This window comes from Haliotis cracherodii, unplaced genomic scaffold (assembly GCF_022045235.1).
Source record: "Haliotis cracherodii isolate W230 unplaced genomic scaffold, xgHalCrac1.p SCAF_3, whole genome shotgun sequence".
In the NCBI taxonomy this organism is placed as follows: domain Eukaryota; kingdom Metazoa; phylum Mollusca; class Gastropoda; order Lepetellida; family Haliotidae; genus Haliotis; species Haliotis cracherodii.
Genome location: NW_027266286.1, coordinates 49,922,836 through 49,938,474, shown reverse-complemented (window position 1 = coordinate 49,938,474; position 15,639 = coordinate 49,922,836). Strand labels below are relative to the sequence as shown.

Here is a 15,639-nt window from a genome sequence, read left to right as displayed (position 1 = left end):
GTCTACGGCCAGCCATACCAGCCAGCCAGCCTCCCACGGCATTCCAACCGACTGATGAGCCGTCCAGCCAGCCAACGGTGAAGAAACTATGAGTTTCGCCACCCCAGGTGCCGGAATACAGGGGATGTCATGTGCCTGCTCCATCTCAGCATATTCATCATATGTTACCTTCGCCCAGCTACGCAGCAAGGTTGCAGACCAATTAACAGATAACATCCACAGACTCAAGCGAGATAAACATCTACCTCTTCCACCTATGAAATTGAAGTTATACAAGATGCATGATGCTAATTTAAACTTCTGGAGTTCCAACACTTGGATGAGGAATTCGAAAAATTAGTGCACAATCCCAACATGAACGTTATGTTCTCAGCATCACATTTCAAGGATTTAGCATCGGTTGACAGATAATCCATGGATTTCGGGGCATATATAAATTGGTTTGTCGCTGGAATCAGACACATCATACCACCTCTTCAACCATCCTATGAAGGAAATGCGCTGAAAACACCCATGACTATTAGAACCGATCAAGTCAGACTATTTCACAGCCTCCTGGACTCGGTTGTTAAGATGCAAGAATATTTACTCGCTTCCAAATTCTGGACTTCCTCACAGTTACTGACACTACAGCGACAACAGCTAGTCATAGACCCTTTCGACCTGGTTACGTCTATAGATTGCGATTTACGCCTTCCGTCTTTCAACATAACGCCGACTCCGGGCCCAGTGGGAGGGTGCCTTCTGTCATAGGCCTAAAACTGGAAGCAATTTATGCCTGACCACTGGATTCTAGACGTCGTGGCTCACAGTTACAAGTTACATTTCAAGAAACACGCAATCCTTAACACACATGCCATGGGCAGAAAATTTCACCTAGTCGGGGCCAAGTTAGCGGCTGCATATTTGGCTGTCAGGAAACTACTGGAAACTGAAGGAGTCCAACAACACCAAAGGTTTTTACTCCCCAGTGCCGAAGAAGAACACAACTGAGATGAGGATGATAATAGATCTAAAAATCCTAAACAAGAGATATCTGGTGCCGCATCCAAAATTCCAGATACAGTCCATACGGAAGTTGCAGTCACTGTTGAAGAAGGGAGACTGGCTTATCAGCCTAGATCTTACAGATGCATGCCATCACGTCACGATACACCCATCATCTTGGAAATGTCTATCAATGTCCGACACTACGAATTCCAAGTCCTACCATTCGGGATAGCAAAAGCACCTTGGCCATTCACCAGAACTACTGCCCCAGTCATCAAGTTTGCCCATCTCCAGCTGGTTTGAATCCATGGTTATCTTGACGACTTCTTAGCGGCAGACCAAGGGAAAAATCAGCTACATCAGAACATGATATTCTTGGTCCAGCTTATGACTTACCTAGGTTTCCTAGTCAACGCAGCCAAGTCAGAGATCACTCTGGTCCAAGACATTATATACATCGGAGCAAGATTCCAGCTGGACGGGATATCTATGTCCACCAGAGGATTGATTCGACAAGACTATAAAGATGATCCAATCAATCTCAAGTCAACCCAGCAAGTCGCTGAGGTGGTGGATGTCTCTGCTTGGCAACTTGACATCTCTACAGGATATGACCTTCAGAGGAAGGCTGAGGCTATGTCCTTTACAGACATGGGTCAACTGTATACGTTCCCACTTTGCTACAATAACTTGATTGGTGGAATCACAGAGAACATGTGATGAGTGGCTGCTGACTTATCCTACGCCAGAACATCATCTATTTACAGACTTGTCAGATTCAGGATGTGGAGCTCATATGGGACGATCTCACAGTACAGGGATCGTGGAACACACAGAAAAACCTTCATATTAACTGCAGGGAAATGAAGCCCATATGTTACGCCATCCAGGAATGGAGAACGCAACGTCATCTTTCATCAGTTCTCATAGCCATGGACAACACCACAGTAGTGGCATATATTCAGAAGCAGGGAGCAGCCAGATCCAACTCCCTGATGACGGAGACTACACGATTGTTTGCCTTGGCAGACTCCTTCAACTGCCAGATGGAAGGGCAGCATATATCCTGGAAACTGAACATACTGGCCGTCAACCTCTCACGTCGGGGGAGAATAGTGGCAACAGAATGGACCTTGCGTCCACAGGTCTTCAGCTGGATCACCAAGATTGACGCTCTTACGATGGATTGGACGAATCTATTCAGCTATGCATTCCCACCATGGTCTCTCCTAGACAAGGTCATCCACAAGGTTGAGGAGACGGATTGCATAATAATACTAGCTCCAGTATGGCCCAGCAAGGCATATTCCACGTAAATCTGCCCAGCCTACATATATCACGCACAAGATGCAAACATCCGGTTACTCTGAGCTTGCCTCAGACGCTGTGGCAAGATCGTGACGACCTACATACTCCCTTTTAAATGACAACAGATGGGACACGTCCAGTGGAGAAGATGACTGGGGATTATTGATAATGTTGTATCAATCCCTTTGATAGCGGACTTCCTTCTTCATCTACGTCAAGACAATAAATTCAGACACAGGACGATAGAAGGTTACAGATCAGCCCTTCATTCTGTACTTCAACATGATGGATTATCTATTCGAAAATGTCCCATCCCCAACAGATTAATGAGGTGGTGGTTGTGGTGTGGTGGTGGTGGTGATGGAGGTGGTGGAGGGAGGTGTTGGTGTTGGTGGTGGTGTTGGTGGTAGTGGAGGGAGCAGGGGGAGGGTGTGTGTGTGTGTCGATGGCGTGTGGAGATGATAGATCACTGAGACGAGCTTATAATACTAAGTCGACGAAAACGTCCCATCCTCAACAGATTAATGAGGTGGTGGTGTGGTGGTGGTGGGAGGAGGGGGAGTGTGTGTGTGTGTGTGCGTGTGTGTGCGTGTGTGTGTGTGTGTGTGTGTGTGTGTGTGTGTGTGTGTGTGTGGATGGCGTGTGGAGATGATAGATCACTGAGACAAGCTTATAATACACAGTCAACGACCCAGCAACTTTGTTGCTAGGTTGACGTCATATCGGCGAAGGATCTTGCAACAAAATCCCACAAATGACATCATGGGGTATGATGATGTGATTGTAAACTTTGAGGTGTAAGGTTTCGTTCCACAAGGTGATCGTATTGTAGCGCAATGACAGTCGTTTGTCTATCACCTTAGTGCTACGATAATGGTGTGGAACGGAGGCCTGGATTCTAATGGTGAATCGACATGCACAGACATGGACGTGGTGTAGGAATGGAGGAAGCGGTCAGATGTCGATCTTGTTTTGTTTTTGTTTTTCTCTGGGGTGTGCATGGCGATTTCCATCCTACAGACAACATAACACTTATGTTTGTTCAACTTTTTAATCCCCCGCTCACATGAACCAACACAACATAACAAAAGCCACGGGATTAGGCACGTCCCTGTGATTTTTGTGAACATGAACGTATGTACACGTATGTGAATGTATGTACACTCCTAAAACGCAGTGAACAGGAACTTTTGTCACTTGGTCATTCCTAAAAGGCAGTGAACGTATGTACACTCCTCAAATGGGGATTGTTGACTGTCAGGTGATCGTAGGTTCAGTGAACAAGTGTCAGGTCAATAAGGGCAGAAAGGGTTCTTTTGATGTAGGTTACACGTCTGGGCACTTGGCGGTGTCCTTCCAGTCCAACGTATCTAACACTTGATTAAAAGTTCACCCACACACGCGATAGGTCAGCATGTAGAGACAGTACACACCACACAACGTGCTGTATCCGTGTTGTAAGGGCAGTGTATTCCATCGTTGTGGAATCTGACCCATGCGATTCAAAGTCTCTTTAAACAGGGATAATGAATACAGTCCATAGCTATCCATCATTTCCATGGATCCAGGAGCTGGACGATAGATGCTCACCCAGTGTGTGCCAGGTTGATCGCTTGAATCTGTGATGACCACGTAGGCTTTGGGGTAAAAGGGGTCATCCTGTTGCCATCCCATTCTGGCAAAGTCATCTCTGGCCAGGGTGCCTCGGTAGATGGCATGAAGTGGTTCATCATCAGCCACGATGGCTTTTAAATCCAAGGTGCTCAACCCGAATGATTCATCCATGGTCCCTTGTAGGAGGAGAAAAAAGTGTGGCATGACTGTCTGTCATCGCTCTTTTTATACCATCATTGCATTCCGGAAACAATCTATTTCCAGAACATTTTCGTATTCCTCATAGCAGATGGGGGTGACCGGGTTCTCGAGAGCTTGTCCAAACTGGATTTCCAAACCCAACTTGCCAGTGTGTCGAGGATAGTTGATGCCTTCATCAGCGCCAAGGTCTGGGGTGAGATCCACCACCCTCAAGGTGTAACCTTGAGCAAAGGCCTTGACAGACACCTCACAGGTCTCAGGTCGCGTGTTTCGGAACAGATTCTTGTAGATTTGTTTCAAATTGGCACTGTTGTTGCTTAAGTCGCTTTTCATTTCCATCCCATGGACTTCCTGGCCATTGAGTTTCAGCTTCATCATGGTGACATGATTGTGTTTGAAGTTGTACGGATTCTTCTCTTTGCTTCCTACATAGGCACTATTGTCCACCAGTCCCAGGACCACACATTTTGGTAATTGGCCACCGATGAGCTGATCCTTGTGAAGTCTCTACAAGACACTCGCACACGTGAAAGGGGATACTTGGCAGTCTTTCCTGCGTTCAGACTGGACACATGTGTTTCTCGGACAGCAGGATTGATGTTGCGTTGATGAACATAAAATTCAGCTTTGGTCAGGGCTAGTTTGTAGACACCATCAGCAGCATACATGAAGAAGAACTCATCGGGACTTCGTAGCAATTCCAGTTTCATAGGAACACCATCCAACAGATAACGTTCTTGAAGAAACAGGTCACAGTGTAGACGTCCTGTCAGTTCCACTTCTTTGGTGGGCACGATAAGATTGCGTCGCGTTCTGACTCCTGTGTTTCTTGTGTTCGCATCTGCATCAGGATTGAAGGGGTCCATTTTACCAGCACTATCGGTAAACCATCAAGGATATTGAAGGTGAGATGTTTTGGCTCCTGTACCATAACTCAGAAGGGTTTCCAAGTAGGCTCTGTAAGGGTAAGTGCCAATGGAGGGCGTGGAACTCCAACTGATAGTGTCCCACTTGCAGCCGCACTTCGCGAAACAGGGAATGCATCACATTGTTGACTGTCGATATGGGGTTATCCGCTAGAACGGTATCCGTGCCATCATCTTTCGTCACACGTAGACATACTCTCAGGTAGCACTGTTTCAAATCAATGTAAGCTTTCACGGGATTGGAAATGTTAAACTGGAGTGGTCCTGCCACAGAGGGTGGCGCCAAGGGACTATAGCGAATCCACTGACCCTCTTGCACCGAGGTGGACACAGGGGGTAGTAAAGAGATCCAACTGGGCCTTTGAACATTTGCAAGCATCTCGGCGCATCATGATGATGGATGTTCCTCCCTTTCTCTGCCTTGAAGGACGTCTGATCAGGTTGAAAGTCTGATGAGGACTGACCTTTAAACCATTTTTCTTTTCCTTTTACACTGTTTCTGGTGGGTGGTGGTGGTGGGTGGGACGACTTTACGTCTTTAAGGGGTCTCGACTTACGTTCCTCCAAGACATCCATCAGGGATGCTGTTCCACGATGTTTCAGACTCTCTGGCCATTTGCGTTTGCCTGCAACCACATCACCCACCAACCCGTGTAGGATCTTTTTACCCATCTTGAGCACCGATGTTCCGGCAGATTTAAGGAAAGGCAATGCCATTTTCAAAATACCTCCGAGGCCACTGCCACGTTGATGATATCGTCCTTTGTATACTTTGATGCCACTCCCACGCTGGCCGAACTGTCCTTGATAAAACTTGTGTGCCAACAAGTGTCGCAACATGTTGCTTTCTGCGTTAGTAGCGGCGTCTGAAGTGAAGTGTCACGATGGCTTTCCCCATTTGAAATGGCACGGGTCGCCCCGTGTAGTCCATGATATAAAGTTTAATACCGTCAAAGGAACCATGACGCAGCCCAAGGTAGCGAATGTGCTGAGGACTTTTAATCACCACACTGTCTTGCACCATCTTCTTTGACACAGGCACGTGGATCAGCAATGGGGACATAGTGTTGCCCACAATTTGATCTTCGACAAGGTTGGTGTAAATGTACACAGTATCAAATCCTGACACACGATTCGCTTTTGTGTCACCTGTGATTTCCACATAGCTGCCTGTCATGGAAGTTGCCCCCTCTTGCCACTGGGCCAAGGCACTCAAGAGAGCGGGCGTCTCTGTGTAGGGTTTATAGTCCTCCTCACCGAGGAACGGTAGTTGAACAAATCCGAGCATTCTTGAGAGTGGACGTGGCATGATCACTTCCGTGAAATAGAGCGCTTGCCCGAATGGAGTGCTACTTCTTCAGGGGCTTGGAATTGCACCTTTCCATCTCCGAGCATGTCAAATTGTAGACTATCTTGGGGATACCTGGCAGCAATGACAAACCGTCTCCCATCACTTTGGACACTGTCTGAGGACTGTTCTTTCAAGACACCCGTAATATGTTCCTGAATCAAACGGTTGAGAGTTTTCACCAAATCTGCAGATGAATAGACACCTTTCTCGATAAAATCTTCTTGCTTTCGTAACGGAGGACAAAGGGTGGGGCGACGTTGTACCATGTCATCGGAAAGTGAACTTCGCTGACGCCCGCCTCTCCACTGTTGGCGATCCAGATGCAGAAGATAAGGCAACTTGATTTCATACGCATTGACGGTGTTGTTTGGATAGATGTCCATGGAGGCATCACTGGGCAGGGTCATGTAAAAGTCTTGTTTCGAAAAAAAAGGTGGCAGCATGATGACGTGAGCTAAGGTAGAAAACTCTGGGTGGATGAAGTATCAAGTTGAAGTCTTCTGGTGGGTGGGGTCGTGGGGATGTCTGGTGAGGCGGTCAGCTGGAGAGCAGGGTTGTCCACAACTGTTTTTCTCCGTGATCCAAGGCCAACTGTACCATGCTCATGATGATCAGGCCATATATCACCATGATCTGAGCAAAAAACACGGCTTCACTGCGGGGTAACGTCATGCCAAAACAACACCAAGGTGAGTGTCGGCGGTGGGGATGACGTGGTGCAGCAGCTAGGGGAGGTTCATCGGTACCCACGGATGCTGAGAGGCTTCTCTGCAGAGGTGGTGGCGGTGGTGGTGGTTCTCTCATCGCGTGTGTCCACCCTCAGAATGAGTCTGAGAGACAGCATGCACCTTATTTTATTTGTAAATGATCAGCAGGGATCCACGAATTAAAACTAGCAGGGTAGCCAGTCCATTCACCAAGACCTCTTCTTGACCCTGTTTCATCCTGGACGTCTTTTCAGCACGCGGTCCACGGCATACACAGCGTCTGTTTTTCAAGATGGGTTGTATTTCTTCAGGGTAAAAGTCGCTTCTTTCAATTTTGATCTTTTTCATATAGTACGAGCGCATCTTTGGGTCGCCCTCCTCCCCGGAAATGGATGTGCCGCCCTCTTGGAGGTGCGCACGCCTCCCCGAAACGGACATGCCGCCATCTTGGATGCACGTGCCGCTGGGAACAGAAGAGCCGCCATCTTGGATGCGCACGCATCACCGGAAGTGAAACCTGAAGTGACGCCAAAGTGGTTGCCAGACCGCTGCCCTCAACAACTAAAGACACTATACAATCCAGGCATTAGGACCAACAGTGCATCAACCAGACAGACACTTATGTCCCATCAGAGCTCACAAGTTCTATCTCTCAGCTACAGACCCACATAGATGCCATCGAAGAAGACTCTATTTATCCCACAAGACCAACTCGAACAAGGATATCTCAAAGGCTACTTAAGCAGGATGGATGAAGGCACAGTTGCACAAAGCTATACACAGGTTCAGAATTCCATGCCACGCCTCAGATCCTGATCAGATCACGAAATAGGAGCCCTAGCCACGAGTCAAACGACACAGACTGCGGTCTCAGTAGAACAAGTAGTTTCCAGCTGTCAGTGGGCCACCTACCCAATTCATCTACCTGTAGTAGGAGATAAGGGAAAAAAGTGACATCAGGGCTTGGGTAGTTACGAGACTATTTGGCGAAAACTAGTTGTGTGTAATTGGCAGTGAAGAGGACGTCTGTTGAAAATCTGAAAATGTTAGTTAGTGTGATTGAAGCCAAAATACAGGATTTGCTTTTTTCTAGTCAAGTGTACCATATCTGACAAAGTTTGCCAATGATGCACCAGTGCATCTTTGAATCATGCCATTACTATGTTATATTATTGTGCTTTTTCAGAGAAACCAGATCAAATGTTAAGGCATCAATATATCTAGTTGTTCTTCAGCTGATGTTGGAGTCAAGGTCGGGGTATTAGTGAGCCAGATCACTTTTTGTCTTGTCCTATATGTGAAGCTCTGACAACGAAGTACAAAGTCTGCCTTGTAACTTCTGCCAAGTCAGGGACTTGCAACCTTGTTAATCTACTCTGGACAGATAATCCCTAAATAGTTATAATTAAGTTATTCTCTTAGTATTTACACTGTATCTCTTCCTCCTGATATAGAGTACATAGATTTCCTTGGTGGGAAATGAGCCTACAGTGTCATGTTGCAATATGTCAAAAGACTGGTGTGCCTTTGGGGATTAAGAATCTTTGATTGCAATCATTAATCCTCACACCCAGCCAATCAGTGGGATTCAGACAATATAAGTAAATATGATTCTTTTGCTGCTTGCTGAGCTCATGCAGTGAACTACCTGTATGAAATTTAATTTAGACTTGCGCCAAGACTTGCTAAATGGAATTTCCAATGGAAAAAGGGAGGCATAAATAAACAGATAATATTATTAATAGTTACACAACATTTGTCTTTGATTAACTCCATTAATAAAAGGAATATTTTAAGCTAATTATCGATACGAAAGGACTTACTCTAAGTTAAATCTGTCTATTCTAAGGAAATGAAAGATTGATCATATCACAGTAAAGGCTGATACTGGCCAAAGGCCTTTTCATGCCTGAAAAATGTAGAACATGGGTCATGTGTAAATTTTGAAAGGTCAAATTCAGGAACTATATAATGTGCATCTCCTATATGTAGCTGAAGCATATGGATAAAAAGAGACATAATTTTGCTTAAAAATGAGTGCTAATTTGCAACATTGCTTCATTCCTTTAACCTAACTGGTCGAAACCTATATTGCTTAAGTTGTAGATTTAATTTGAGATTAACCAAGTCAGAAATTATAAAGGAATTGTGTGTCTCCTAAATGATAGAGTGTTGAAAACTCTTATGTTCATGTTCAGTTTTACATGCATGTCAACAATTTCATGATCATGGACATTTTCCCCTTATTGATGTGACTGTGATACTTATAATTATGTACTTTGTGACAGAGGAGTAACAGCAGAATTGAAGAGACAACTGAACTGAATGGAAACTTTGGTCAACTCATGTCAAAACTGCTGACTAGTCATTGGCCGAAAACAGATGATGCAGAAAAAATCATGAAGCACATTTTGACTTGGGAACCATTGTTGCAGTACTTCAAGCGATTTGGTAATTAGATCACATTAATTCTAACCAGCCCAAATTTGTAAATAAATCCTTAACTGTCAATCATTTGTTCACAATGGGGTTCAAGTTTACACCATATAATAATATTTTTAAAAGTCATGAAGGCATTACTTTTCAACCTTATGTTTAGACTTATTGGAGAAAAGTCATTTCAGCCATTATCTGTCTGCCCATAATAAATAAATATACTTCATATCATTACAAGTAATGTTTTGGTTGTCTTTTCAGTCATCAACTTGAAAGTCAACAAAGTGCTGACAAGAGACTGTACTCTTCATATCTTGAATGCAGCACAGCATCTGGACATGCTCAAGATATCTGTCAATGATGGCAGTATCCCAGTATCACAACTGAGGTTGATTGTTGCTGACAGTGACAGGTTCATGGAATTATTAGCAGCTTGTGCATGTATTGATGAATCTAAGGTCCTGAGCTCTGATGATGAGGATGGTGCCAATAAATCTGAACATGAAGAAATGCAACATATTCTTCTTATTCGCCTGAAGGAACTGAAGGTCGCTGAAGAGAGTCTCTGTCAACTGAAGATTCTAATGCACTATTGTGTTAACATCACCAGTGGTAAAATATGAATTTTCTACACTTCCTCAATTGTTACATGTCTCTGTTCATAAGCTCCTCTGAATGAAAGTGAGTAATGAAATTTGGTATATGTGTGGTTGGTAGTGGGGCTCAACACATATTCCTTTTTTCACAATATGTTGAATTTTGACCTAAATTTAAACCGTGCACTTTGACCCTACACCTATATTCTCTCAAAATATAAATTTCCTGGCATAATCTTGTAGGAAACCATTGGACTAATGAAAGGTAACTTCACATTCATGATCCAACCAAAATTTACACCTGTATTTGTTTAAGAGGTTTGAATCTGATTTTCAAAAGCAGCCGTATTGACAATCCTATTTCTGGCCGTTTATACTCAGCCATTTTCACTCAAAATGTAATGAAATTCGGTACATGAGCAATAAGTAGTCGGGCTTAACATTAAACAATAGTTAGGTATCATTGTTAACAATTCTATCCTGTAATTTGTCAGTCATCACAACATAACAAATTTCAAATGTTAAGTAGAAGTCCTCTTAATTGTCAACCATGCATAATCAGTTGTGCAAGGAATAGTATCATGCTGCCCAGGACTCTTGTGCATGAGCAACACAGAAAACCTCACTTCTCTCCAATCAGCAGCGTACTAGATGCAGATTGATGAGGTGGGTGATATTACTTCTAATGTATTATACATTCTTTTAATTATTAACAATGTTAACTATTGTTTTTATATTTCTGAGAATACAAAACCTCTTCGTTTGTGGGTACTTATTAAGTCCAATACCCCTTAAAGTGGTAAATAATAGGTGTACAGTGGTCCCTCGCTACAACGCTACCAATGGGGTTCAAATAATTGGTGGGCGTTATAGACGATGAGTGGTTTAACCGAGGCTGAGCCGATGGAGCGCGCTCGGCCAATCTCACGATCTTCGCCTTGTCTCGCACATTGCAATGAAACAAGTTGTTTACCGTTCATAGTGTAAAAGTATATATTCATTATATTTTCGCCGTTTGTTATTATTTACAAGCCTTAACAGTCACATTCAATGTGAATGTATTCTACTTACATGAAAATATTGATCGATAATGGTAGTAACAGACGCTATGAGTGAAGAGCCAACCACAATTCATTACACAAGTACAGAGTGATTCAGTGGCATTGATTGGTCATGTTGCTTAAAATATAGAAAACGAGAGTTTTGACCAGCACTATGCGCATTCATACACATTCATGCAAATATAGATACACATTCAAGCCAGATTAATTGGTTTGATAACGTTACTTGATCCGAATCAAAAGGAATGACTGCCGTGTTGTGACAGCAACTACATGTGAGTTGACAGTGTCGCCTCAAATTGGATTGCCCACTAATTAAGAAAATAAACCTCGCTTGTGGTTCTCTTTTATTGCATACATGCGCTTCTAAGATCAAAGGATGTATAGTGTGAAAAGTTAACTAGTAGAACAATCGTATTTCCGGGAATTGCAGCGGATGTTTTCAAACAGATTATTAGAACTCCATTCAGCGATAAACGGTTGATTATGCAATGAGAAGCGTTATGTGCAAATGAACAACGAACGACAATACAATCACGGCTGTGTAAAACTCTCAGTATTAAAAGTGTACATCAATTTTGGGAGCCATGCGATACCGCGCGTAGTAACCGAGGTAGCGCTTTATCGAAGAGCCCAATAGCGAGGGATCACTGTATATCGAACCGAATCACTTCAAAAGGAGTAAATTCAGAAGAATGACAAGGACCAAGCAAATCTGTGATAAACTTCCATAGAACTACCCTATCATAAAATTTCATCCAATTCCCACTTGTGATGTCTGTTAACCTATGACCTGTCCAACACCTTGTAGACAATAATGATCAAAGGTGAACTTGCCCTCCAAAGTTGCTCCTAATGCTGGAATGACTGTTCTTTGCTTCAAATTCTGGGAGAGATCGGATCATGATAGAATTCCAATGTTCTGTGTGAGTTGGTCTTGAAAAGTCCAATGCTTGAAGTCCCGATACTCTAGCTGTTGTAGCCATGTCTAGATGAAAAGCTGTCTTCCTGGATCTCTAAAGCAATGTAGTCTTGCTAATGGTTCATAAGGTTCCTCTAAGAGCCCCGATAAGACCACTGATAGATTTCATTTTTGGAAAGTATGTGGTGTCCTAACAGAAAAGTTTTCATATGCCTGGGATGATTTCCTGTCGCTAACCCATCATGTTGTAGTAACTCATAAACCGTTCAATATTTTTTCATCAAACTTTACAGGTCTGTCAGGTACATGCTGAACTTTTGCTATTGAGAAATTTTATAAATATTTATTTTTTACGTTTCCATGGCAACAACATGGACATGGTTCCAAACTCATCTTTTTTTTACAATTTCCACGACAAGTTCCACCTCGGTTAAAAAATGTTAGGGTTTGTTTAGATTCAATTATGTCATAAATTCTGCAACAGGGGCAGGGGATATAGCCACGTTAGTGGCAAACCATGTATTGGTGGTCTGGTACCATTGCTGGAGCCTGTATATGGTCCTTACATGGACTTAACATGCATTGGCTACTTGCCGGGTGGTTTGTCCAGCTTGCAATCGTCCAAGGGCTTGGTGTCGCTGATTTCTTGTCAACCTTGGCATGTGGTAGCAATTCCATAACAAATGAATACTATCCGATCCGGGTGAATTTTTATAGGGCAAGAAATGGGGGAACGCATGTGCATTTCAATTTGCATGGAACTCACATGCATCGGGTTACCATGGCCGTTGCCATGATGCGTTTGGACGATCGGTTATATTGTCATCTGCTTTGTTTTTTTATCATCAAATTCCATTTTTCCGGACAAGGTAATGTTAAATTTTAGAAACTTTGACAAAAATTACTCCAACATTTAAATGACAACTTTTCATGCAATGTTATTTGGGGTGATGTTTCTTTTGCAGTTCAGTATATTATTTCAACTGCTGAAACCAACTGAACCAACCATCACCAGACAATACAATTAACAAATAACTTTCATTTGTGTTGAAAACAAATTTTATAGCCATGTGCTAATTGTTTGGCATAAAGTCGTAAGCTTGCATCAATATACACCTGGTACATTTTACACAAGATCAACTGTCTCACGATTTTTGTTGTTTTATTTAGAAATGTGAGGATAGTGTTTAACACAAGATCGTGTTCCCTAGTCTTTCCGTGTTTACATCAGATTGATCGTATTCACTCGGTAGATCTTCCTTGATTTCACAATTTGATAGGGACGAATATGTGTAAGGTCATTGAGCGAAAATTCACATTTTCATCGATGGCACTGTCTGGTGATGCCATGCGGAATGCTAGTTATCTGCCAAAGACTACAGAAACAGTGATCATCTGCAAATCATCTCTCCACTTTTACGTCAGGTCGTGTGATAATAACTGTTTAACTCGTGTTAGTTTCTGGACTACAAATATTTTTTTACAATGGAAATGTCAATTGTTTCCTTTCACTTCATAACAAGATACTTCTCATTCTGATTGAAAATTCTGTTTGTATAATTGTATCATAACTTGATTGCTTGATTTTAAAGTATAGGAAGGGTCTATCATGATCTCACTTGTTCTTCAAGTTTCAGGACCATTGATACAATATTGATTAGTTTGAAGGGTATCTTTCTTTGTCTCATTAATTACTTCTTTTGATTTTATAGTCAATACTACTGCACTAACCGATGACATCTCGGAAATGGAAAGGCATTTTGAATCAGCAGATGCACTCTCTTCAGTCTGCTGTACTTTGCCAAGGAAAGAAGCAAAAATGACCACAATTGATACATACAAGCCAAAACTGAAACACTCAGTTTCTGAGGAGACAATGACAATTGTACCCAAGCTAAAGACGCTAAAGAAAAGTTCAATTTTCCATACTATATGGAAGAAGGAAGCTGCAAATGTCATACAGGGAACTAGCTTTGAAGACTCAGTAAAGCTGACCTGGCAGAGTGCCTCTCCGAAATGGGAAATGCTGTGCTCAAAGATAAGAGATGGAACAGAGACATTTAAAAATGTTCAAAAGCATACTAAAGATTTGGATAGTGGTGAAATCAAGGAAGAGTTCAATTTGATGTGTGATGGATCATCGCCAAAGGCGTGGGTGGATAGAAGATTGGAACAGTTGGATGGCTACAAACAGCTAGAATGTTATCAAACAACTGCAAAAGTAATTATGGACATCAGCAAGTCATATTCCTTTTCAGGAGACTTTGAACCTGTCAGGAAAATCAGTATGTTGGTAAGTATTTAGAGAATAATCGACGAGCCATGAGGAACAATCCATTATATAGTACCTTAAATGTGAATGAATGAATGAATGTAAATCCTGAGCCTTTCACTGATGTACATCCTGAGGCTTTTACCGATGTACATCTTGAGGCTTTCACTGATGTACATCTTGAGGCTTTCACTGATGTACATCTTGAGGCTTTCACGCATGTACATCTTGAGGCTTTCACTGATGTACATCTTGAGGCTTTCACGCATGTACATCTTGAGCCTTTCACGCATGTACATCTTGAGCCTTTCACTGATGTACATCTTGAGCCTTTCACGCATGTACATCTTGAGCCTTTCACTGATGTACATCTTGAGCCTTTCACGCATGTACATCTTGAGCCTTACACGCATGTACATCTTGAGCCTTTCACTGATGTACATCTTGAGCCTTTCACGCATGTACATCTTGAGCCTCCACTGATGTACATCTTGAGGCTTTCACGCATGTACATCTTGAGCCTTTCACTGATGTACATCTTGAGCCTTTCACTGATGTACATCTTGAAGCTTTCACTGATGTACATCTTGAGGCTTTCACGCATGTACATCTTGAGGCTTTCACGCATGTACATCTTGAGCCTTTCACGCATGTACATCTTGAGCCTTTAATTGATGTACATCTTGAGCCTTTCACTGATGTACATCTTGAGCCTTTCACTGATGTACATCTTGAGCTTTTCACTGATGTACATCCTGAGGCTTTCACTGATGTACATCCCGAGCCTTTCACGCATGTACATCTTGAGCCTTTCACTGATGTACATCTTGAGCCTTTCACTGATGTACATCTTGAGCCTTTCACTGATGTACATCTTGAGCCTTTCACGCATGTACATCTTGAGGCTTTCACTGATGTACATCTTGAGGCTTTTATCAATGTACATCTTGAGCCTTTCACTGATGTACATCTTGAGCCTTTCACTGATGTACATCTTGAGGCTTTTACCGATGTACATCTTGAGCCTTTCACTGATGTACATCCTGAGGCTTTTACCGATGTACATCTTGAGGCTTTTATCAATGTACATCTTGAGCCTTTCACTGATGTACATCTTGAGCCTTTCACTGATGTACATCTTGAGGCTTTTACCGATGTACATCTTGAGGCTTTCACCGATGTACATCTTGAGCCTTTCACTGATGTACATCTTGAGGCTTTTATCAATGTACATCTTGAGCCTTTCTCTGATGTA

General features: G+C 42.8%; 1 protein-coding gene across 1 annotated transcript in view; it reads left to right on the top strand.

Moving 5' to 3' along the window:
- Nucleotides 1-15,639, top strand: part of LOC139473602 (E3 ubiquitin-protein ligase rnf213-alpha-like) — a 351,622-nt gene that overhangs the window by 130,378 nt on the left and 205,605 nt on the right. Inside the window, exons 14-16 of the mRNA XM_071256275.1 lie at nucleotides 9,386-9,548; nucleotides 9,795-10,145; nucleotides 13,825-14,405. Coding sequence (XP_071112376.1) covers nucleotides 9,386-9,548; nucleotides 9,795-10,145; nucleotides 13,825-14,405 — 1,095 coding nt within the window. The remainder of the gene's footprint in view (nucleotides 1-9,385; nucleotides 9,549-9,794; nucleotides 10,146-13,824; nucleotides 14,406-15,639) is intronic.